This window comes from Serpula lacrymans (genome assembly GCF_000218685.1).
Source record: "Serpula lacrymans var. lacrymans S7.9 unplaced genomic scaffold SERLAscaffold_11, whole genome shotgun sequence".
Classification (NCBI taxonomy): Eukaryota; Fungi; Basidiomycota; class Agaricomycetes; order Boletales; family Serpulaceae; genus Serpula; species Serpula lacrymans.
In genome coordinates this window covers 867,097-890,383 of record NW_006763300.1, presented here as the reverse complement: position 1 = coordinate 890,383, position 23,287 = coordinate 867,097, and the positions used below count along the sequence as shown (strand labels likewise).

At 45.6% G+C, this 23,287-nt stretch overlaps 11 protein-coding genes across 11 annotated transcripts in view; 5 read left to right on the top strand and 6 right to left on the bottom strand.

Moving 5' to 3' along the window:
- Positions 1-92: 92 nt before the first annotated feature.
- On the bottom strand, positions 93-5,423 carry SERLADRAFT_451728 (uncharacterized protein; the record flags this gene model as incomplete). Its single annotated transcript, XM_007321439.1, has 17 exons — positions 93-1,373; positions 1,432-1,470; positions 1,525-1,684; positions 1,740-1,872; positions 1,932-2,221; positions 2,274-2,459; positions 2,517-2,632; positions 2,694-3,003; positions 3,064-3,234; positions 3,292-3,730; positions 3,778-3,902; positions 3,954-4,118; positions 4,177-4,377; positions 4,432-4,644; positions 4,700-4,974; positions 5,034-5,118; positions 5,307-5,423. 17 exons carry the CDS (start codon positions 5,421-5,423, stop codon positions 1,234-1,236), a joined length of 3,165 nt encoding a protein of 1,054 aa, XP_007321501.1.
- Positions 5,424-5,574: 151 nt separating this feature from the next.
- On the top strand, positions 5,575-7,264 carry SERLADRAFT_474483 (uncharacterized protein; the record flags this gene model as incomplete). Its single annotated transcript, XM_007321438.1, has 5 exons — positions 5,575-5,636; positions 5,692-5,797; positions 5,846-5,962; positions 6,010-6,640; positions 6,711-7,264. 4 exons carry the CDS (start codon positions 5,621-5,623, stop codon positions 6,635-6,637), a joined length of 867 nt encoding a protein of 288 aa, XP_007321500.1.
- A 317-nt stretch (positions 7,265-7,581) lies between these two features.
- Positions 7,582-8,015, bottom strand: SERLADRAFT_396959 (uncharacterized protein; the record flags this gene model as incomplete). Its single annotated transcript, XM_007321437.1, has 1 exon — positions 7,582-8,015. The coding sequence occupies one exon, from the start codon at positions 7,841-7,843 to the stop codon at positions 7,607-7,609; it is 237 nt and encodes a 78-aa protein (XP_007321499.1).
- A 97-nt stretch (positions 8,016-8,112) lies between these two features.
- Positions 8,113-10,469, bottom strand: SERLADRAFT_474473 (uncharacterized protein; the record flags this gene model as incomplete). Its single annotated transcript, XM_007321436.1, is given in 12 exon segments — positions 8,113-8,411; positions 8,471-8,604; positions 8,655-8,983; positions 9,040-9,151; positions 9,204-9,260; positions 9,310-9,342; positions 9,396-9,437; positions 9,493-9,719; positions 9,773-9,860; positions 9,927-10,166; positions 10,226-10,417; positions 10,437-10,469. The coding sequence occupies 11 exon segments, from the start codon at positions 10,292-10,294 to the stop codon at positions 8,114-8,116; spliced, it is 1,629 nt and encodes a 542-aa protein (XP_007321498.1).
- A 546-nt stretch (positions 10,470-11,015) lies between these two features.
- SERLADRAFT_440946 (uncharacterized protein) lies at positions 11,016-13,890 on the bottom strand (the record flags this gene model as incomplete). Its single annotated transcript, XM_007321435.1, has 7 exons — positions 11,016-11,041; positions 11,096-11,365; positions 11,426-11,530; positions 11,590-11,664; positions 11,727-12,377; positions 12,432-12,627; positions 12,691-13,890. 7 exons carry the CDS (start codon positions 13,888-13,890, stop codon positions 11,016-11,018), a joined length of 2,523 nt encoding a protein of 840 aa, XP_007321497.1.
- A 180-nt stretch (positions 13,891-14,070) lies between these two features.
- Positions 14,071-14,745, top strand: SERLADRAFT_372349 (uncharacterized protein; the record flags this gene model as incomplete). The annotated part of the gene is made up of 4 exons (XM_007321434.1): positions 14,071-14,266; positions 14,317-14,408; positions 14,469-14,568; positions 14,618-14,745. The coding sequence occupies 4 exons, from the start codon at positions 14,071-14,073 to the stop codon at positions 14,743-14,745; spliced, it is 516 nt and encodes a 171-aa protein (XP_007321496.1).
- Positions 14,746-14,794: 49 nt separating this feature from the next.
- On the bottom strand, positions 14,795-17,655 carry SERLADRAFT_451721 (uncharacterized protein; the record flags this gene model as incomplete). The annotated part of the gene is made up of 12 exons (XM_007321433.1): positions 14,795-15,310; positions 15,377-15,693; positions 15,752-15,881; positions 15,936-16,071; positions 16,122-16,279; positions 16,341-16,647; positions 16,774-16,921; positions 16,968-17,086; positions 17,141-17,181; positions 17,233-17,253; positions 17,309-17,351; positions 17,419-17,655. The coding sequence occupies 12 exons, from the start codon at positions 17,653-17,655 to the stop codon at positions 14,940-14,942; spliced, it is 2,028 nt and encodes a 675-aa protein (XP_007321495.1).
- A 119-nt stretch (positions 17,656-17,774) lies between these two features.
- Positions 17,775-19,233, bottom strand: SERLADRAFT_474462 (uncharacterized protein; the record flags this gene model as incomplete). The annotated part of the gene is made up of 3 exons (XM_007321432.1): positions 17,775-18,182; positions 18,254-18,293; positions 18,349-19,233. The coding sequence occupies one exon, from the start codon at positions 19,182-19,184 to the stop codon at positions 18,357-18,359; it is 828 nt and encodes a 275-aa protein (XP_007321494.1).
- Positions 19,234-19,727: 494 nt separating this feature from the next.
- Positions 19,728-21,248, top strand: SERLADRAFT_396940 (uncharacterized protein; the record flags this gene model as incomplete). Its single annotated transcript, XM_007321431.1, has 7 exons — positions 19,728-19,937; positions 19,989-20,156; positions 20,213-20,451; positions 20,506-20,654; positions 20,682-20,685; positions 20,764-20,826; positions 20,884-21,248. The coding sequence occupies 6 exons, from the start codon at positions 20,012-20,014 to the stop codon at positions 20,944-20,946; spliced, it is 663 nt and encodes a 220-aa protein (XP_007321493.1).
- A 177-nt stretch (positions 21,249-21,425) lies between these two features.
- SERLADRAFT_474456 (uncharacterized protein) lies at positions 21,426-22,453 on the top strand (the record flags this gene model as incomplete). The annotated part of the gene is made up of 4 exons (XM_007321430.1): positions 21,426-21,730; positions 21,797-22,002; positions 22,059-22,117; positions 22,177-22,453. The coding sequence occupies 4 exons, from the start codon at positions 21,621-21,623 to the stop codon at positions 22,405-22,407; spliced, it is 606 nt and encodes a 201-aa protein (XP_007321492.1).
- A 214-nt stretch (positions 22,454-22,667) lies between these two features.
- SERLADRAFT_357529 (uncharacterized protein) overlaps positions 22,668-23,287 on the top strand; it is a gene marked incomplete at both ends in the record, with an annotated part of 2,789 nt that continues 2,169 nt past the window's right edge. Inside the window, one exon of the mRNA XM_007321429.1 lies at positions 22,668-23,268. Coding sequence (XP_007321491.1) covers positions 22,878-23,268 — 391 coding nt within the window. The remainder of the gene's footprint in view (positions 23,269-23,287) is intronic.

The window sequence follows — 23,287 nt, the reverse complement described above, 5'->3', positions numbered from 1 at the left end:
TGAAAGTTTTTGACGTAGTGACTCGTGCGCCGACATCTTTTTCTTTTACTGACCCTCCTTATCTAACGCATGTGGATCGGGTTGTAGGCAAGCTCCTACCTCTTGTTATATTCCCTGCCATCAGTTATGCAGCAATCCGCACGGTTTTCAGCAACTTCGCTTCTTCTGGTGCAATGCAAACATCGCAAACCCTCTGCCATGCTGCCATCGACGCAAACTCTTCACCTTACCGATTGCTATACACCGGTTTCGTTGATGTTGACCATCTACTTTGCGGACTAGTCACGTTCTTCCATGGCTTCATGATTCCCTCCTTCCGCCCCTTCGTCGGTGATCTCATGACTGGTTTAGCTATCATTGCTCTCGTTCCATACCTTGAAGCGTCTCGTGACGAGCCTCCTATCGCTCTTCGCTTCCCAGTTGCATTCGGTGTTCTCTATCAAATAGCGAGTATGGCTATCGTGATGCCAGTTTACTGGCTAGCGTTTATATTTACTGGAGCGGCCACTCGTCATAGAAACACTGGCGCTGGTAGCTCAAAGATCAACCAGGGAAACGCAGAAGCTTTGCTCTTTAGTTTCATTGTCGGCTTCATCATACCATCCGCTTGTATGTTTGTCATGGAGGATCCGATAGTCACAGCTATCTGGCAAGGCTTCCCGCTGATCATGCAACTCGCCATCTTCATGCACCGTCTGGTCCGCTCTCCATCTCGCTTGACGCAGTCAGGATACCAAATCGTCCAGGCCACTTATATCCTTATATTCGTCTCATCAGCCGTTATCCATATCTACACGCATTGGCCAATTATCGAAAATCACGAACTCCTTAAAGCCCTTTATATACCTTCCTTAGTCCCGCTTTCTCCTGAAACTGCCAACTTTGAGCAGGGTGTTCGTGATTTCATCCAATGGGACCTCATATTCGGCGGGATGTCGAGCGTATTGGCCACTTTCTGGTTTGCCGATAACCTCAAGCAGCTCATCGTACTGCTCGTATGGCATGTCACTGCAACTGGGGCGTTTGGGCCTGGAGCTGCCATAGCGGGCGCCTACATGTGGAGGGAAGCAAGGTTGAATGCCCAAGAAGGCAAGCAAGAGGGACGTAAACTCAAGTTGCAATAGGCTGTATGTAGATAAACAAACGGAATACTAGCAATAATACACAGGAAGAAAAAGAGGACGGAAATAGTAAATATTGCAAACTAGAAATATGATACACATTACCCCTCAATCACCGTTTGCCCTTCCCATTAGTCTTCGCTGTTTTTGCAGATTTACCAGAGGATTTTGCAGGAGCCTTTTTCTTTGGTCGATCGTCGTCAGAGTCGTCAGAGTCCTGCGGTTTTTTGCCCTCCACACGCTTTAGGTCAGCTGCAAAATCGGCATAAAATCAGACGTCATGCTTGAGGCGGTTAATTACTGTACTTACATTTAGCCGCCTTTCTTTCGAGTTCATCCCAATCGTCACCTAATGCCAAAATCAGTATCGCCAAAGGAGTCAATGAACACGGAATATTCTTACCATCATCACTCTCATCATCAAAGTCGGATCCACTGCCAGAGTCTGCGCTTGCGTCAGATCCATCGTATGCGCTCTCTTCGTCACTACTTTGCTCTGATATCATTTCATCTGAGTCAGCTTCGAATTCCGACGTGCTGTCCGAGCCTTCATCTGCATCACTCTGCCCAAAATTTCCAGTTTAGGGCTATCAAATAAAAATGAATCGAATATCTAACCTCGTTCCCTCCACCTCCAAGGAAACTCCAGCCGCCCTGCTGGAAGAAATCATATGGACTTTCGTTGATCGTTTTCATAATGGGTCCCCAATTCAAATTGACGGGTCCCTCGCTGAGCGGAATATCGACGGAACTAGTTTATCAAGAAATGAACACGGACAACTTGTATCGTCTCAGAGAATAAATACGCACTCTAGCCAATTCTTAACATCATCGAGCTGAGCGCTAGGTATAGAGTTGATGTGCAGAGGAGGTTTTGTAAAGTCCTTGAAGATAAGGACGAGATCGAACTGTTTGAGGGTGAACTGCACACGCTCCAACGAAGCTATTTCGATATCATTCAAAGTAACCACTAGGAACGGAGGATCCACCAAATGGACGAGGCACTCCGTAGTCGGTTGAAGACGAACATTAGTGCGGAATGGTACACCTTCGAACGAGAGTTCTCGAAATGGTATATCAACTTCCAGTGCGTCTCCAGTCTGCAGAACAACATGAAGCCGGTAAAGAGTAGAGAGTAAACATTTTTCCTACCGAGGTTGATGCAGCTTCAGCTACCTTCTCCGCAAAGAGTTTGAATTCTTTGTTTAGCATTTGCCTCCTCCTTCTTTCTTGTTGTTCCATCTCGATTTCGTCCTCATCACCATAACGATGTTTGCGTTTTCGGTTACCAGTCTCATCAAATTGAACATCAGAGGCCTCGCGCAAAAATTGTATGTCCTGAAACAAAACCGTTCAAAAAGGGTCCCCTAGCATGTCGAGGTCAAACATAGTTACATGGGCTTTTTTCTTGCCAATCATGATAGGAGCTTTTAAGTGAACGTGAACAATCACCAATAGTTCACGATCACAAGGCTGGAAGAAGAGATGTTTGACGTTGCTGAAGAGTACATCTGTGAGGGGGAGAGCCGGTTACACCGAAATGAAAACGTTAACAGGATAGAATAAACTGACCGATCTTCTGCGAACCCATAGGAGATTGATATCGCAGGCCATTCTGATGTATCTCTACTTCTCCCGGCAGCCGCTTACCATCTAATGCAGGCCGAACGAAGACTTCTGGTAATTTGTGTGGTCTTCGGCCTTTGATCTCTACCAACACATCTTGCTCAATGACGTCCGCCATCTCTTTCTTCTGTTGCTCTCGTTTGTTCACTTCCTTCTTCAAGTCAGTTATTTGTTTGCACACAGTATCAAAACGGTGCCCATCTGGCGAACGGTAAGTCACGGAGCGAATAAATGTAGCGTCAGGATCTTCAAACGGCTGGAAAAATATAATTTTGCATTAACCGACTCGTCCAAGGTCAGCAATAGATATACTGACTGTATCTTCTTTTTTTCCAGCAAGCTGACCGGGTGTTTGGAAATTTATCCGAAGGTAGGTGAAGTCACCTTCGTCACTTTTGCTGGCATTCTTGATGGTACTAATATGGAATGGTACTGCAAAGCCGTGTACCGGCAGTATGATGGTCTGCGCTTTACGATCAACAAAGATCTGTTGGATTAAGATTTAGTGGGTGGACTTGTACCAAATTCGCGAGAAGAAACTGACCCGCAAATTATCAATCTCTTTCGGTAGCGCTGCTTCACCCTTATAGCTTTGAAAGCGCTTCCACCCTTTCCCTTCCTTACCGCTGCTTCCGCCGCCTTCCTCTGAATATTTTGCTATACCTTCGGACTGCAAGTGTGCATGAAGTTCCACTTGATGCTCCTTGATTTTTGCTGCAGTTGTCATTAGTACCTCTTCCTGAGCGGCACTGCGTGTTTTATTCCGTAAAACTTTGCCACCAACCGTCTTGTTCTTCACAGGTGAGCCATTAGTGATCGGCTTCACCGGTGGCTTTTTAGGGGCTTTGGAAGGCTTGACGTCTTCTTCGTCGTTGTCAAGATTTAAGAAGAAAAGCGTGTCCTTGGGAGATTTGACTCCATCCGTGAGTAGTGAGGCTTTGTCCTGGCCGACTCTCACTGTATCGACAAGATGAAGAGCATATCTAGAAATGTATTAGCCTCTAGACTGAGCCACCAACTGATTGCTCACTTCTTGCCACTCTCGTCTTCGAGATCAGAAAACCCGATGGCTAAGTTGAAGATCATATCTGGCTTCAGCCGACGTGAGTTCTTTGGTGACAATAAGTATGCTGAATCTCGGAATTCCACTCCCATCTAAAAATGTCAAGCAACAAATACACTGGCATGCAAGTTAGTTTTACTCACCCCGAATCCCACATTTTTCACGAAATTTTTCTCCAACTCGGGCTTTTTCTCCTTTACTTGTGCCAGGGCATATTGATAAACGTCTCGGGCCATTACACCGTCCTTCATCTGCGCGAGTAAATCATTTTGCAGCGATACAAGGAGATTGTAAATGGCTTCTTGTTCCTGGCATTTTATATGAGCAAGATATAACTGGAAATGTATATGTAAAATAATTACATACCTTTGAGGGGTCAACGATGATACTCCGACCCATATTGACACAGTAGCTCTTATAACGCATACCGACAGCTATTATAAAAACACCTTTATGGGCGATTGCATCTGAAGAAGACACTGCAGTAGATTTCAAGTCGTATCCCTGCTTCGTAGACCGTGACTGAATAATAGGGGAGTAACAAAATTCTGCCGACAACCACTCGACCTATATGTATAATGCTGAGGCTTCGTGATATATGTGACAACAGGAGAAGCTCACCTCATTCAATCCTCTACCTTTTCCCCACAACTTCATATCTGGGCCTTTGCCACTGCCACCATTGGTACCCTCGGTTCCTAGCCGTGCTTCGATTTGAGCGGCGAACTGCTCGTGTGTAATCACCGCTTCTCTGTCCAATATCATCTCTAGCTTTACCGCGATATGATGCTGAAGTAACGTAGATGTCAGGTTGGCTGCTATCCGTGTCCATTTCTGTTGGCGGATAATACTTTAAGGAGAGACTATGGGGAGACAGGGTCGTGCATACCAGCTCTTCCTCGTCTTTCACTGCCATTACAATAGACAGGACAGGGGCCAAATCCACAAGCTCAGGCTTGTTCTCTGCATCACCGACCGCTTTCTCCCAATCAGCGACGAGTTTCCCTGAAGGTGATTCCTTTACGAGAGTGCCGACTCGCTTGCAGGATGTATATAGTTGAACAAATTTAGGAAATGCATCGCTCGGAGGTTCTTTTGCTTTTGCTTGGGCAAGGATTTCTATGGGTACGATAGCCGAATCTTTTACTTGTTGCAATAGTTTTGCTGTAAACGGTTGATGTCATGCACAAACAATCAAGCGCCATCGGAACGGAGGCCTTTACCTTTGTTGGCGGAACATAGAATAGACACTTTATCTTTTTGGAACAATATAAAAGTCGAAGGAAATTCGTAACCAAGTAGCCATGTCTGCGCAAAGGGCTACGTAAGGCGACAGTGGAAACATGAAGCAACTCCAATGCACACACCTGAAATGCAGTACCCTTGCGCATCGGTTCGTCCTCTCCCGCTGGATCTCCAGCTAACAGAAATAAGGCATCCGCATCTGCTACTGCTCCACACTCATCGTTCTGAGTTGCTTCCTAGATGACCAATACTTTTGTTTCAGCCAACTGCACCGAAGCACGGGTAGAAAGAGAGCCCACATTCCAGTTATCATAGATTGTCTTGACTCGATTACTAAACAGCGACTTGTTCAATTGGACCTGCGACATTTTGTATTACAACAGCCCAAGAAACAGCGGCGGCACACAGGCAAGAATGTGGTAAGGAGCAAGCGCGTTAGTGGCGGGAAATTTCTTGAACGCGTCGAGGCAATCGGAGACTCAATCCGTCGGTACCGCCGGGTGGCAGCCAATAGCTCTTGTCCTGAACCACCACATTGCTGTATAGTAACTTAATCTAAGCCGCTATGTCTGAACGAAAAGGTAAGAGGAATGCTTAGTCTATATGGCAGACAGGGATCTTACTTTATCTTTTTAGTACTCAATAAATATTTCCCCCCCGATTTCGACCCCTCCCTCATTCCCCGGCGAAAGCAGCCAAAGAACTCGCAGCAGGTCGTGCGTCTCATGGCTCCGTTCTCAATGTCAGTCGCTATTATCTTTCACATTGGACATAATTTAATTCAATTTAGGCGTTGCAATACATGTGGAGAATATGTTTACAAGGGAAAGAAGTTCAACGCAAGAAAGGAGACCGTCGAAGGCGAAGATTATTATGGCATCAAGATATTCCGATTCTACATTAAATGGTGCGTATCGTAAGTCTCACATTTCACTCCTACTAAAGTGCAAGTAGTACACTTTGCTCTGCTGAAATTACCTTTAAAACCGATCCCAAGAACACCGATTACGCTGCTGAGCACGGCGCATCCCGAAACTTCGAACCATGGAGAGATGAAAAGGAAGTCGAAGAGGTCGATCGGCTAGCTCGCTTGGAAGAGGAAGAAAACAACCCGATGAAGGCACTCGAGAATCGTACTGTTGATTCAAAGCGTGAGATGGATATTTTAGATGCTCTGCAGGATATTAGAGCGCGGAACGCACGGAATGAGAGGGTGGGGCAATCTGTTGATCTTGTTGTAACGTTAGGTGCGGAGGAGATTGAGACTGAAGAGGATAGAGAGCGGAAACGTCTGGAAGAGGAGGACGAGAAGCTGGTCAGAGAGGTGTTTTCGAAAGTTACCATGCCTGCACCTCTCGGAGGCTCTCCAGATTCAGAAACGTCGGATGAGCCAGCAAAGATGGTCACTGTCAAACGGAAGGCAGACGATGTCGAACCGGACTTGCACAGTTTGCTGTCAGAAAATACTCGATCGCTTCTAAACTCCAAATCATCTGGGGTACAGTTAGCAAAGAAACCAAGGGCTGACCTAAAGAATAAGTTGGGGATTAAAATTGCTAAGAAGGGTAAAGCAACAGCTTAGATTGTAGGGGTTATTTCTTTCCATATTGTTTGTCTTATGTATACTAAACCATTGTTCGCTCGAATATTCTCAGTTCTGAATGTTGGAACCTTCTGCATTTTCTCGGGACCAGCCAGAACCTTTCATATTGTGGACTACGTTTCATTCAATTTCGCAAATCAACGACTATCGCAGTTTCGCTTCGAGCTACCGCTGCGTTCACCGACACCCTTTTGATCTCTCTCGAAGAATCATCGCATTTCGCTGAAGCTCCATATGCCTCATGAATATGCCCAAACACATGCAATCTGCACTTCCGCAACTCCTCTAGTTTCGCTGAGAGTATGTCACACCCTGCATGCTTGCCTTTCCTCGTTCTGTCCAGCGTCATATAAGGAGGAGTATGGGTAATAAGTATATCAATATCGGATGGTATGCGGCTGTAAATGGCTACAGATTTTCAAGTTGAACTTTCGGTTACATCTTGCACATAAGTAATGTGACCCATACCGTTTCCTTCTTCTGAGTTAGAGTACTGAAAAGAACCTTGAACATATGTTGGTGCAGCCTTTGAATGTTTGAGGTGTCGTGTAGTGTCCAGAGACCCTATGATGCTTACTCACCGGAGAACCATATACTTTCCACTCTCGTCCCACCGAAGTTGTAAAACAAAACGACTCGTGCTCTAGGTAATGTATGCCAGCATCCTTCATGACTTGGCTACGAATATATGACCGTGCATTCAAGACGTCCTAATCGTGTAATCATATAAGATTTGCTGCTTATCATCTCATGGAGATATCCTGGGCCATACCTCTACGCGAAGACCAAAATCCGAAGCTCCTCCCCATGCCTCATCAAGACTTAGCTAAATGAACAAATGAACATCAGACGCAAGGATAGGGGAGTATATTTCCACTCATTACATCATGATTTCCTGCAATTATTCTAACGCATGCGTTAGAAAAACTATAGTATCAACTTCTGCACTTACATTTTGACGGGATGTTCTAGTGACCCGAGCCAATCTAGCGTCACCTTCAGTTGAGGAAAAGATCCCCAGCTGCTCAAATCTCCCGCATGTAGCAAGACGTCTCCTGGAGGAACATCGAACAATTCAGAATGCGTGTCTGATATGCAGACAAAGCGCGTCCAGTCAGGGCCAGGGTGACAAGGGATGTCTTGTTGTAAATCGGCGTAAATCCGAGCAGAGTCAGCAGCAGACATTTGACGACAGTAAATTATTGTCGTGTAGTGGTAACAGCAATTTCAATGCCCTGTTGGAGTGTAAAGCTTTAGATAGAATCTTACTAAAAAGGCTGCGGGTTTGGCTATGGGATCCTATACAATAGCCACGATGCTGGTGGAATGCTGATAGTATCAATCATACACCTCGCTGCGTAGTGGCAGCGAATAACCCAAGGTTGTACGTTTATCCTCACATGGCTGAAAAACTCAAGTAGAGATGTGGGTAATCAGCTCAGAGCAGTCTAATAGTCAAAGATCATCAATTGTCCCGCTTGAATCAAGGTCTCGAAGGATAAAGACAGCCTCCTCAACTCGCATTTCCAGCACCATCAGTTTTTCTCTCTTCTTCTCCCAATCCTTTAATATCTCTCGTTCTAACCTCGATAGCAAGGTTTCATCCTGCGATACATCGCTCCTTTCACACTTCTCGAGTACCGCTTTCACGTTCGACTCTTCTTGCTCTGCGTGGCGCCTCATACTGATATTATACAGAGTTTTGTAGAGGCTTCCAAGTAAAACAGAATATGCTTTCGGTAGATCCACAAACCTGTAGAAAAGGGTCGATATCGTGAGGGAAAACACTGGAACAAAAACCAAGGTGCAAACCACAGATAGAATGTTCTAGTTGGATTACGGTCAGCACTCTTTGGCACTTCTTGAATTGAGATCAAAGAATCCGTCGAAAGTGCAGATAGCAGTGGTCGAGCGTCTTTATTCGCCATCATTGCCACCTTCGAAACCTGCAAAGCATTGATACTCACAATTTATAAAATTTTATGATAAAACAAACCTGTTTCTCATCCATCTTGCCGGTATCCAACAACAGTCGCAAAATTCGTACACCGTCATCGCCGTGTCGTTCTCTCGTTACAGCTTCTAATACACGTCTTCTCAACCTTTTATTAACTACATCGAATTCGACATGAACCTTGTTGTCTGAAAGGGATACGAAGGCAGCCGCTTGACCGCTCGGGGTAGGGTTATCTGCCGAGGACAATAGGCCCAGATAATTTTTGACCAGTGATGCAACAGGAGCTTTTTTCGAAGATGTAACAAGCCCCGACGCAAGGTCATCGGCATCGTCAACATGCATTGAGATCCCTGCAATGGATGTGGGGTCTAGAAATACGTTACATGGATGTAATGCAGACACGTAGGGACAGAGAAGAACGTACCTGAACGCACACTCGCCGAACTGACTTGTTTCGCTTCTGTTGCCTTCAGAGCAGCTCGCATGACCAACGCAGCGCTACTATTGAAACGTTCCTTTACGGCTAATTCAATGATCTAGGTTTTAAGAATGAGATAACAGTACCGGCATGAGAGTAATTCGGGTTACCTTGTTGCGTATATGGATGTTAAACTTGTCGAAGTTCACTCTGAAGTACACTTCATCCTGTAACATTTTATTTAGGATGTGCACGGAAAAGCAACCTTAGACTCACGTCAACGAAAACTTCCTCATCCACTGCTTTCCGCTGACAATGTAGGCGGTTGGTATCACATGCTATCATATGAATGCGAGACTCACTTTATTTGATCGATTGCTGGATTGCTCTTTCGGCTTTCGTTTCTACACCTGGATGAGTTACACGAAGTATGTATCTGGGGAAGTAACAGGTACCGACCAATCCAATCTTTTCGGCTTCCTCCTCTTCCCGCTTCAAACGCGCTGCCGCCGTTTCCTTAGCTTCCCGCAGTTCTTTAGCCGTCGGAAAACCGGATATCTTAGCTTTCTCTTCTCCTTCATATCTGATTCGCTTGTCCCGTGGGGAGTTATGGGACAAGATTGTAGACGGTTTTAAATACGAAGCAGTCACCAGTTTATGCAGCGCCTGTGAGTACATGCTCGAACCTAATGCATACCTTTTGGTATTGTGATACAGGAGAGATTGGCAAGATACTCACTTTTTGGGTCATAGATCGATAGTTGGGCAACGATATCTACCGGACGAAGTTTTCCATGATCCAGAATAAGCTGAACAATTTCAGCAGCCTGGAACAAATGCAATAATTCAGATATCTGCGCTTACCCCTGATACAGAGTGACGCGTAAACGTACTGCTTTACCAAACACCTGTTCGGCTTGCCAGACGAACCTTCCAAACCTCAATCTCATCAAACATTCTTTAGTATTCACCTCCAGCACCTCTCCTTCCTCTTCTGAATGCGCATGCCATAGGATATTTTGTTGTACCAAAATCAACACAGCTGCTCGCACTGTGCGAGGCTTTAACGAAGTGTATCGAACGAGCTGCAGTAATGGCAAGCGCCCTCGCGTTAGCAAGGCAGAAGCTACAGACTTTTGGAAGCATTCAAAGGTTCAATAGCATTACGTTTAACGAGACAGGTCAAACTCACTGCTGTAAGGGGACCAAAGTGTGAATGGATAATTTGAACACACAGACGAGCGGTATCAGCATCTGCCATACTCCGAGTCTAGATATTATTGATTATGGCACCAGTCTATACACAACGATTTGATAAACAAGTCAGTGTAGCGAGTCGAGGTTTTATGGTTTGCTTATCATAGAAGACATAAAGAAACAAAAGAACAGTCCGAAGTAGCTCGACCCGAGTCAGATCTTTTTTTTTTGTTGAGACCGCTGAACGGCGGTCTTTTCTCGTGTGGGGTGCAACACGGGCCACCGGATATTTCCGATACGGGTTGTAACAAACTTTCAAGTTGGTGTCCTGAACTTTTAAGAAACTTTGACGTTCAGCAACGTCATAAATTCATACAATACTACGATATACGGCTTATACTGGAGCACAGCACACGCGCGACTACTTTTTAGACTGATTAAAACCTTAAACACTCTACCACTCGGTCACCTTACACCACATGCCCTACACCATGTCCTTTGGCTATGCTGAATGGGAGCCTCGCTGAAAATGTTAGTTATGGATACAATGCACAAATAATAAAGAAAAGAAAGGCGAAAAGAGATGACAATGCCGTAGTAAATAAGCACTTAGCCTGAATTGATTCGATCTTGATGAAAGGGTATGCTGGGGAAGATGATATATGGGCGCAAATGGAGCTGAGAAGCTCCAGGCGTTATGATAGATGGAACGTGAGCCAGTGAATTGTGAGAGGAAGGTGATTGGTGCAGATAGTTTAAGGCGTGTGCGCAAAGTGTCACGATTATCATACTACGCGGTGTCGTTTTGATCCTAAGAAAGTTTTTTTTAGTTAACTGGCTAACGACAAGATTCGTAATGTCGTACCTGGTGAACTAGGTGGTTGTCGGACGGAGATTTCGTCGTAATCGTCTGCATCAACTTCATCGTGTCCTCTCTTGGCTGATGCTTTACTGGAAAGAGTAACTGAACTTTCGTTCGACATTGCCTCTGGATCAATCCAGTCTTCATGGAATTCCCCTTGGACATCAGGATTCCAATCCCAATCTTCGCCATAGTCCTCATTCTGATCATCAGCTTCGCCGTACACATGCCCCGAGATTTCTGGATAATCGGTGCTCAATTCTGTGGCAAGATCTGTGGCATTAGAATGTCAAAATCTGAGAAGAAGATATCATCATACAACATGCCACTTACCAGCTTCGGTTCCATGCTCAGAGACTGTTGGGAAAGAAATATCCAAAGTATCTACGCCGCCTTGTGCAACGGGGCCATCCTTTTCTGAGGGTTCATTCACATCATCTAGAATAGACTCTTGCGTTAGAATATCCAATAACATTACATGAGACACTTTCTCAAACCTGGTTTTCGTTGCGTTGCATGATTCCTGGAATCTGGGTTATCAACAACAGTATTATGGTTAGAATCTTGATCATCTTACGTTATAAAGAAGAATTAGTTATAAAGCCTCACATGTTTATAAACACATGTCACGTACCAGCAGAACTTATGGGCGTTACCTGTTTGTCTTGGGGGAAAGATTCATTTTCACCAAATACCGACTCCTCTGCGGCTTCATTTAATGTATCAGACTCTGGAAGAGCAACCTGCCTCTCATCAACAGCGACATATGTTTCGAGAGCTGCGCTTTCTTCCGGTGCATGATTATAATCCTCGGGAGGCTCACCACCTGCTCCTTCTGGAAGGTCCTCACCATAGCGTTCGTCATATTCTTCCAACTGGACATGATCTTGGTACTCAGCATGCTCTCCGTCATAGTTGACAAGATCATCTGTAACAGGCACAGGAGCATCCGTGTCGGCCACGTCGTGCAATGCATCTGCATCAAGATCTTCACCTTCCGCATCCTCATCGCCAGCTGGGGAAGGGCTGAAACCATCTTCCTCGAGTGATTCTGCACCTTCACCTTCTGCTTGGACATAGCCTTCGTATTCTTGAGCTTCAGGTAGCAGAGTCTGATTGCCTTCGTAATTCTCCTCTTCTCGCGAGACATGTTCTGAAGCCTCTGAGGGACCTAGGTCCTTCTGTTCTGCGACATGCTTTTCTGCCTGGTCATCATGATGAACATTGTTAGCAGTCAATTCTTGATTATTGTGTTCATTTAGGCTTTCTTCCCCGAACACTTGATCTAGATAAGTCTAGTTTAGAATGTAATGTAACGAAAACAAAAAAGTAAACAAACCTGCTTGATTGTTATTACTGTCCGCTGATTCAGCAGCTAAATTGATTCTCGCAATTTGATCCTGCAGAAGGTGGTAACGGAGAATAAACCTTGGCGCAGCAACTCGTAACTGAATACGAAGAGGTCCTGTAATGTCAGATCCATCGTGTAAAACATTCAGGTCATGCAAGGTGACTTCACGAGCATAAACGTTATCCTGCAAGGAACACCGATTGTTAGTTATACTTTGATTGCAAAGTTTGTTGAAATGCAATTTTACCTCAGAAATAGTAAGTTGTAGGTCGTAAGCGTCGAGGACTAATTCTCCCTCCAAAACATCGGGAATCTGGGCAACCAGATCTTCTTGTCGAAAAGCCTCGAAAACGTTGGTCAAAGGCTCGTAGTAAAGTGTAGGTCGATGATGAAGTAACAACGTCAACGTTTCCTGCCCAACTACAGGAACAGCATCAGGAGACCCAACATGACTGAGATGGCCAGATTCAGAAGACGGTTGGTTGAAAAGGCAATACTTAGATTCGTCCGCCGAAATAATAGACAGCAAAACAGCAGGTGGCGGATCAATGTAGACACCTTCCGAAATTTCGTGAGGATCGTTAGCATCTTCTGATGGCACCGTATGATCATGCTGAAGCTCAGTTGCATTACTATGGGCAGAATCATGTTCCGCGGATAGGACTTCGTTATGTGGTTCGTCACTAGATCCTGAGACTGCAGCCATAAGGTGGGTCTCTGGTACCGAAGAAGGAAGGCTGCCATCATCACGAGCGCTCCCTTGATGTTCATCTGCTCCATGAGTGAGACCCAAAGATGCGGCAGTGTTACTCTTTTCCTCGAGCTGATTATCATCGGTGGATCGAGGGAGATGATCCACTGCCGACTTTGAGCTTTCCGGTTGTACTGTAACCGACTCTTCTGGGGCATCAACGTGATGTTCGTAAACTAATGGCCGCTCATCAGAAAGCCCGACGTCCAGATGGACGGTAGCTTCCTCATTCGAGGAAGTACCCACCGCTGGCGAAATATCATGATGGGAAAATTCAGGTCCATCAATTGAGGGTAATGGGTGCATTATAGCTGGAGAGGAGTGAATCGATGTCTCCGCGTGTAAGTCCTGTACTGGATCAGGGATATCGGCGGGGGGTGGAAATGAGGGCGAGTGCGTGGCAGAGGCGTCGTGGACCTCGACGTCCAATAATTCGTCGCCATAATGTAAATAATGTTCTGTTTCATCCGCCATCTCGTACTCAGTGTTTACACCATCGTAAGACTCCATATCCACCTCTACACTCTCGTTATCTGCAAAAAGGGATTCAGTGGTAGCAAGGATATGGCTATCATGCTCCATTATTGCTTCTGGTGAAAAGGAATCTGAGCCTGGCATGTTCATTTGAACATCCAAGTCATTCGCAAAATCCAACATTGGGGCGTCATATGTGTCGATAAAAGGTGAGGCCGACATTGAAGCAAGAGCTAGCATTGGCGGAGCGTGGTGGTGGTAAGAAAAGCAAAGTACCGCTGCTGCGCTCGAGGCAGTTATTTAGGGCAAGTCAAGTTGCCTGCGGCACGTGATGTAACACCTCCTAATGCTTGTCCAAGTGTCTTTCTTTGTTCATTTACTGGGCTACAATAAATCTGGATTATGGCATCAGACGCATACTCTGCAGCTCATGCAGCTGACACGGAAGTTCTGATTCGACGATCTATGACAAAAGGCTATGAGCTGTTCTCATTGTTGACCCCACCCATCTACACCGCATTCATTTTGGCGCGGAAAGGAAGAGGTCATTTTACCATAAACCGTCTCCTTCGTGCAACATGGCTAGGTGGTGCTGTTGGTATGCATAACTATTCACAAGTTTAGTCTGGTTGGCTTATCATGATGAAGGTTGTGCTGGCGGGGGTGCACTTGAGTACGCACGGTCTATTAATTCGAACGAAGTCACTGTTAGATCAAGGAGGATGCGTCATGCATACGATGTATACTTCCATGTTATTTCGGCAAGGCCTTTTCCGTGCTAATAATTCGGTACTGTCTAGACGTCGTCGCTCAGAGCCGATGACCACTCCACCGTTGGTGCTATACTGTTTGCAGTATTAACCCCTGCCATCTTCTGGAAGAGAGCTAACATAGCAAATCGTGCGTGACTTTAGCACCCTCAGTTATATGCCTAAAATTGTATCTCCAGTGATATTGGGAGGCGCAGGTTTTGGTTCTGCTGCAGGATTCCTGACACACTATGGGAGAACATTCACAGGTGACCCAGCCCCAAGAGTCGAAGTCCCACAAATGCCCGTTTCTTCTCAAGAAATATGACATCATTCGGTATCCTGCATCCCATGACTCATCAAAGCCCGATATTATCAATGGCGCATATTTGTATTTACTTGACCGGTGAGATATCATTAGTAGGACGTGTTACCAAAACTACCAATATAATACATTTACTGGTAATAACAGCCAAAAGATACGACCTTTTTTCGTCGTACAGGGGTCATTGACAGCGGTATTCACCTACCTTCGTCTTTCAGTCTGCCATCGATAACAGGGTGGATGATAAGTAGATCCTCATCCCCGTCATATTTCTTTCCTGCATCTTCAGCACGTCCGCTACGCGCCTTCTGTCCGTCAAAACAATCTACATCACTCATATGCTCCCGTTCCGATGTTTTAATGTGATCACTATAATGTGCTCGAGATCGTGACTGCGCAAGAGCCCGAGCAGCAATCTGCTGCCACTGGTGTGAAATTTTGAGGTGGTTGTCGTCTTTATGATGGTTGAGCCGTTCCCTTTCTCTAACAATGATAGCGGCAGTGTCGTGGTGGAGGTGCTCCGGAGAACCGTTTGCTAGTCGTGCCATTCTATTAACGTATCGGGAGCCTGAGTGGTGCATCAAAGTTACAACCGTCAGTCAATGTAGTCCCTTTAAACGACACCACGCCTTACCCAACAGGTACTTCCTGATTAGACCGCTCATCAGTTGTCCGTTCTCATCGTCGATGAGATATTTATGTCCCAGCAGCGGCGCATATCCATCATGCCCTTGTGCCATATATTCTCTGGTCACTATGATATATTTTCGTTCATCCGTCCGCCGTATTTCGCCTCCATCAACCAATACAGGTGTTACGGGGCTGGAGGTATCATTATCGGCGTTATGGGGGTCGGTTAATTCTTTTTGCAGCCATATTCCAAGTACACGTTGGCCTGGTGGACGACGAGAGTCCCACGAAACACGGAAGCCAGATATAACCGGAAAACGCCTATTTGAAAAAAGAATGGATGAGAACAAATCATAAACATCGAAATCAAAGAACCAACCCTTCTTGGGCAGGCCACGTAGAAAGAGACGCTTCAAGGGCGTCCCAAATAACTTCTCCATCCAATTCGAGAACGACCACAGGATCCTCAAATGGCAAAATCTCCAAGATATTGCCTAGTGTCAGGAGACCTATTCATAGGGTTGGTATTCATAGGTCAAAATAAAGTATACCAAGACATGTACCTGGTGGGTAAACAGAATCGCCTCGTAAAGTGCCTGCACAGATCAGCACCCCGTCCGATCCGCGAACACCTTGCATACAAAGTGCATCGTCATAGGCATGCCGAATACTGTCTGCAATCCAATTTCCCACTGTTGACTATTTCCACCGAGTTGTAGGAGGTAGAAGAAAATAGATTAGACACTCACCTCTGCTACACGGATGAACTGCGAACGGACGTCGAGCTCGACATTGGTGATGCACACCGGTACTTTCAAGGTGTCACCAACTCCGGAAAGCTGAGAATCAACAATCTTTTTGAGATTCTCGTTCGGTACGATATCTGGTACTGTCAGATGTCTCTTTCCTATATCACGCAGAATGAGTCTGTCTTTGCGGACGCTGCAGGCTCGTCCTCCCTATCTTACCTCCGATACTCCCTATGACTTTTCTCCTAACGCTTCCTTTAGGGGTTTCCTGAAGTTTTAGGGTGACCTCACTCAGGTCTCTGAAGTCGGTGCCACTTTTTATAACTAAAACATCCCCATGATCGTTCTCCGCGCCCAATACGTCCTCATTGGTGTCGTAGCCTTCCCAGGCGGAGACACCCTTGGAAACATAATAAAAGTGGTCGTGGCCTCCCAAGATAATATCTACCCCATGCTGCGATGCTATATCACTCTTAGCCTGGTGAGCGGGAGATAGAGCGAAAAGGTCTTTCGCTAGAACGATATCCTGAAAGGTAAGATATCAGGAGTTACTTGCTATATCCGGTCAGTAGGACGAATGCATACGTTCGGTGTACTGTGAATGTAACGCAAGTCATAAGTGACATGGTTAAGATGCAACGAAATTAAAAACTAACCGTGCATGTGTCAGTGCTATGATAAAATCGCATTTATGCTGGCCCTCGGGATCTCGAAGTAAAGTAGACAGCTCTCGGCCAACCTCTGCCATATCATTATACTTGAAATTCGGCGGCCATGAAGACACAGTGGTAATCCACTCTCTTCGTATATTTTAGCTGGAGTGTTTTGTGGAAGCAACGTACATACCTCTCAACTAAGCCTATTATACCAATGCGAACTCCTGCTCTCTCTAGGACATGAAATCGATGCAATTGTGCAGGAACTCTGCCAGTTTGATCATCAATAATGTTGCTTAACAGCCAAGGCTATACGTTTGTCTCGTTCAAATATGGACTGTTTATCTGTATGCCAAAACGTACAAAGGTCGTGTCGTTGATCAACTTTGATAAGTGAGGGTATCCTGTCAGAATATTAATGTATCAAGATATACTGACCATTCTCATTTACGTACCGAAATCAAAATCATGGTTGCCTTTGAACTCAATTAATCAATCACAAGGCGTACAGGTGATACACATTTAACACACCTGTTAAAGAAATATCGGGCCCTAAAGCATTCATTACGGGCACCTACGGGTTCAACATTCATTTGTAAGATTATGACTGTCCCGAGTTTCAATCGGTGTGTGCAACGCACCATATGACTTCCTCTGGTCACAGAGCTTTCTACAGACGGAGAAAACACATCACCAGAAAACAAGACAAGTCCGTCTCTACCACCATCTTCGCGTTCCGTCCATTGATCTCTAACATCATTCAGTAATGTTGCAAACTGCGTAACATCTATCGTTTCGGGGTGGCCTGGAGTCCGGTATATTTTCTGCGAAGTAATGCGATATACATCGTTGAAATGAAGAAGATTTATCTCTGACATCTAGAGATATAACTGTGCAATATTTTTTGAGTACGACTGGACTGATCTTCGCATAGAATCAAGGAATCAAGATCGTGATAAGACCACCTAGTAAATGCAGGAGCTGCAAAAAGGAAGCGAATATACGGATTCAATATTCATTATTCACGTGCCCGGATGCTGTACCCTACAGCTAACGCCTAAGGGACAAGGAACAAGAAACTTGCTGTAGTACAGTAGTCTGCTACATGAACTTTAGAACGTCAAACGATAGTCCAGTCGCCGTGAGGGAAGACTGAAAACAGCTTGTAAGAAACCGAATGGAGTGGGGCTGATGGCGGGCTTGGTCGCAACAAATGACTATTACGACTATAATGCATAGCTCTGGGACCAGTTGGTGACAGTAAGGCCTAATAGCACAGCACACCAACTTGGAAATTTCAGGAATCCATGCCATAATGATGTTCAGCGATTGCGACGTGAAACGGAAGTCTTATGATACATGTCTATATGAAATCTATTTGTTGAGCCCGCATCGATCGAGGCGCCTGCTTGTCAAATAAAATAATATGTCAAATTGACCGCATGGAAACGGCTGACTTGAAAATGGTAAACTTACTATCACAAAAAGGCGCGGCTTCCACAGTGATAGTTGATGTCTTCATATTGGTCTCTGGTCAGTAAGAGGTATAGCACACACAGGAGGAGGCAGACCAGAGCCGTCACCGTCGCGTCCACCACATTAACCCGACAGATACGGCGCCAATAGCGAAACCAATTACGGAGGGAACAATGACACTCCCTGATGGCTTGATGGTAGGAGTGCGCCTCTCCCTGCCTCCCACTTCTTCTAACTTCGGTACTGTGTTCTTCTCCCAGCCATCATTGAGCAGTCTCTTCATCATGGCGTTATCCAGCAAAGCAAGCTCTTCCATATCCCACGACGTACACACATCAATCATCCACCGCATGCGTCTTTTCCCGATGTCCCCACCAACACCGGGTGCTCGCTCTTTCAATTGTGCCCTGAGTTCGCCAACTTTTTCAATAGCATCTCCAGCATGCTCTGGCAAGCTCTGTTCAATACGTTTTCGAATAAGATTTGCCAGCTTGGGGCTTCGACCATTCGTTGAGATCATGACTTGTAACGGACCGTCACGAATTTGAGAGCCAAAGTAGAAATCGCATGACTCGGGAATATCAGCGACATTGACAGGAATCTTGAGCTCTCTGCACAAAGAACAGATTTCACGTGACTTTTCCACGTCGTCTATCGCCGTCAAAACCATATCGACGGCGGCGAGGTCCTCTGGGCCTGCGAAGACGCGATCATGGTATGTGATGCGATCCGAGCGATCTATAAAGCGCTTTGTGAGGGGATGAAGGCCCTGACTGGGACAGACGATAGTGATGAAAGCATCGGCGACGAGGACTGATTCGATGCGACCTGAGGCTACATCACCACCCCCGACGATGAGGACATGCTTATCTTTGAGTTGCCAGGCCAAAAGCAGGGAGCCACCTCCCAAAGGAAGGAGATCAGAGACCATGCAAAAAAGTCACGAAAGCCTGGCTACGGTTTTGATTTAAAGTCTGATTGATGGGAGCCACTGGCAGGCAGTGCGAGGCGACAAATTTGGGTGTGAGAACGAACGGACGTTGTTGAACTGTAACTAATTGGGGATTTGCGGTGTAGCCAAAATGATGAAATAGAAACAGGTCTATACGACAGCGATAAGAGTGGCCAAGTTATAAAAAAACGTTGGCAAGAAAAATGCCAGGCTTCTGCAAGGCAACGGGGAGGAGAGTATGGTCTAGCTCTCTAAAAAAAAGATAGGTGACCATGGAGACAATTGTGCTGTAAATAATGCATTGTGGCTGATCCACTTTCCCGGAATTCAGTCCGTCAAAAGTCAAATGCTGAAGAATGCCTCATTTGACGCTTGGCCTGTCATTCCTTTCCCATCTTTTGCATCGCCCCGTCATCGCGTACCATCTTCCATCATATTTTTCATATTCTTTGGGGCCTGAGGACCGCCTAAACGGCTGCTGTGTGCTGTTATATAGCGTTAGAACCTGTGGTTTGGGTCTGCGTGGGTCCCTCACCATCTCCAATCCCTTTGTCCCTCTTCTTACTCTCTTTTCGTTCCTCTTCTTTCTGCAGAGCAGGCCCCAGGCGTTGATCGTCTTCGCATTTTTCTTATTACGCTCTTTTAGCTGCTAGTCGGCCCTTTACGCTCTCCGGGAGAGTTCACTTCAACACATTCTTCGTCACTTCGATTCAAAACTACCAAAAACCAATTGTACGTTCAATTCCGCTCTCTCAACGAAAAGAGGCTTGAAAATGGTTCTAGTATCATTTAGAAAATCTACAAACATGGTTTCAAAGAAATTGTTAGGAGCTTGGGTATTTTTCGACATCTTCCTCTTAGCCGCTGGAATCCTTTCCCTCGTGTTGTCCATCGTCTGGCGTGCCCCGAACCTCCTGTTGAACCTGACTTTCAGTTCAACTGACTTGAACAGTGCGTGTCTTTTGCTGAGAATTCCATATAGTTCACATTCTCATGGTAACAACAAGGTGGCACGCTTTTGGGAGTTTTGTTTTTAGTCACTTTTATGATCTCAATCGCCGCTATCGTACAACGAAATCATGTTACAATAGGTCTCGTCATACTCAACTGGGTCCTCCTAATCAACGGAATCGCAGTTCTCGTCATCGGCACTTACATCTGGACCTATACGTTGCATGAGCGGAATAACTATCACACAGTATTTGGGAGACAGAGTGACGCGATTAAGATTGAGATTCAAGACACTGTGCGCTTTATTCTTGCCTTCATGTGTTATTCTGACCCTGACGGCTCCTTGTAGTTGAAGTGCTGCGGCTACTTCAGCGCAACAGACGAAGTCGCACTGGGTGGAACATTCTGTCCAACTGCTGCTGCAGCTGCAGCTGCGAATAGCTTCTGTGTGACCCCAATCACGAAGTTTGCCGACATGACGTTGAATAATGTCTTCAGGTATGTTTTATTTCCCTATCCGTGAATCACTGAAGCTAATATGATATCGTATAGCACTGTAAATCCTATTTCCATTATTCTTTTCCTCCACTGACGGTGTCATTTCTAGATCTATGGTTTCATGGCAATTGTTATCTGCTTGTTCCTCGCTACTATGTGTGTAATAAAGAAGGTGAGAGTCTATTTTCCCCCTAGTAGTTCCCTGTTTCTAATCATGTTCGGATGGCAGAGACAAGAAATCGAGCGTTTTAAGAAAATCGACGCCAAGCGCGGCGGCAAAGGTTTCGTCTGAGGCGACCTTGACTCCAATATCCTTTCCAACACCCATCGCCGCTATAGCCTGCGGCAGGTCTTCGTTCTTTTGGGAGAATGGTACAAGTCGCGCATTTTCTCGACTTTTAAGGTCTGGAGGCTTGCATTATCTGCATTATTAGCGCTAGACGCTGCCATCTTTTTGTTTTTGTTTTTAATGGACATGCTGTATCAACTATTTCGCTTTCGAATACAAAGGGCATTGGGGATTATCAGGGCATTAGGAAAGAGCTTTCTTGCAATTTGGTGTTACAGTAGCATGTGAATTTAATGCTTGAGCTTTTTGATGGGGTCCAGCGTGTCTTTCGCGCGCTTCATCGTACTGACCCAAAGCGGGTTTGCGACCATCTGCTTTTGTTCCTTCACTTTGTCATTGTCATCCATTGGTTTCAAAAGATGTTTATTGTCCCTGGCTGAAACAGGATCACAATGCCAACTGTACGAAAAAAGAAAATACCTGTTACGTCCAGCAAGGATAACTCGCCATCATCCAGCAATCCTCACTCGAGCCGGACGCTCATACGGAAATTTCATGTCTTGCTGAAGAAACAAGAGCAACTCAAGCGTACTACGTCAAGTACATCCGATCACAAGGAGTTGGCAGATGTGCAGCAAGAGATCGATAGTTTGGGAGGGCTGGCTGCGTATCAAAGAATGTCTAGCATAGGTCAAGGTAAAGACCGAGGTGGTGGAAGTGAAAAGGTGCTCATTGGGTGGTTGAAAGAAAGACGAGTATCTCCAAAAGAAGGGCATAATAAACTCAGGTGAGTTTGACTGTTCTCGGTACATATGACACACGGGACGAAGAATGTAACTATTATAAATACTAGACTTCTCGAAGTGGGAGCGCTCAAACCTGACAATTATGATTCATGTGCGTCCTGGATCGCGGTAACGCCTATAGATCTACGAAGTCGACATCCATCTATCCTAGAGCAAGATTTTCTTCTTATGGACGAAGCAGACCATCGTGAAAAATGGAACGTTATCAGTTTAAGCCTTGTCGTTAACTATGTTCCCGAACCAAAAGATCGAGGTACATGTCATTCGTGCTCTCGATCCCATGATATTAATGAGCCATATCTTGTCCAGGACGCATGTTGAGCTTGGCACACACCATGCTCGCTTCGGATGGTCTTTTATATCTTGCTGTGCGTTAAATTTATCTTGAGCTCGCGCAAATAACGCTGCTGAGAAATGTTTCTTGTAGCTTCCGCTCCCTTGTGTCGAAAACTCACGATATCTTACGCCTGATGCCCTTCAAACACTTATGACAGCCATTGGTTTCGTGCAAGTCAAGGAAAGATGGAAGAAAGGCGGAAAGATGGCGTATTGGCTCTATACGAAGGGTGTGAGAGACGAGGTCGCCGTGGACCAGTTCCGAAAGAAAGAGGTTTGCAGACAGGGCAATAGAAACAACTTTGCTATAATCTTACAGTAAACTTATTGCTGAAGTTAACTATAGGATGCTATTGATATCGATATCGTCATATTACATTATTAATATTATTGCAATGCTGCAATACCTCTCATTCCTGTGTGAATCGAGGTTGGTCTCGTGCCTTTCTATGTTTCTATGTTTACGTTACCCCGCTTGGTGGAGCCAATGCCCCATGCGAGCACCTTTGACATAATCTCCCATTGTAGTGTCGAAAAATGTTTCATTTCAAGTGTCCAAAGGGTATCTTTTGGGCGAGACCTGGAATTCTGAATGCAACACGCCATACGCGCTTCGCGCCTTCACCGGGAACCGTCGCAGGTGCCAATGGTCTTCACTCGGGCTATTCCACCAGAGGACTACGGGAGGACTCGAGGCGTATAGGCCAACTGGTTCTGGGATCCCTTTTTGTCCTTGGTATCGGTGCATATGGTTTTCAGAATGGACTCACGGCTTTTGGACTTGCACCGTTAATGCTGCACGCCTCTCCTTCTCAGCCGCCAGAGGATGAGACACAAGACTTACATTCGCTGCGAATGTCTGACTCCAACGTGACCTTAAGCTTATCTGACTCTTCGGAATCCTCAAACAATGCCAATCCTACATCGAGAACCAGCTCAAAATATGGCACTCCAGAAGAGGTGCAAATGGCCATCGAAGAGTTACGCAAGGCTTTTCCGGGTGAACACAGGGTAGAAACTGGCCGCAACACTCTGAAAACATACGGTTCCTCTGAAAATTCGTATCATCCAACTTCTCCCCACTCTGTTGTAGTCCATGCAGAGAGTACGGACGATGTCGTCAAGGTTGTCAACATCTCACGGCGATACCGAGTTCCTATCACTGCCTACAGTGGAGATGAGGGTATTCACCACAGCCAATA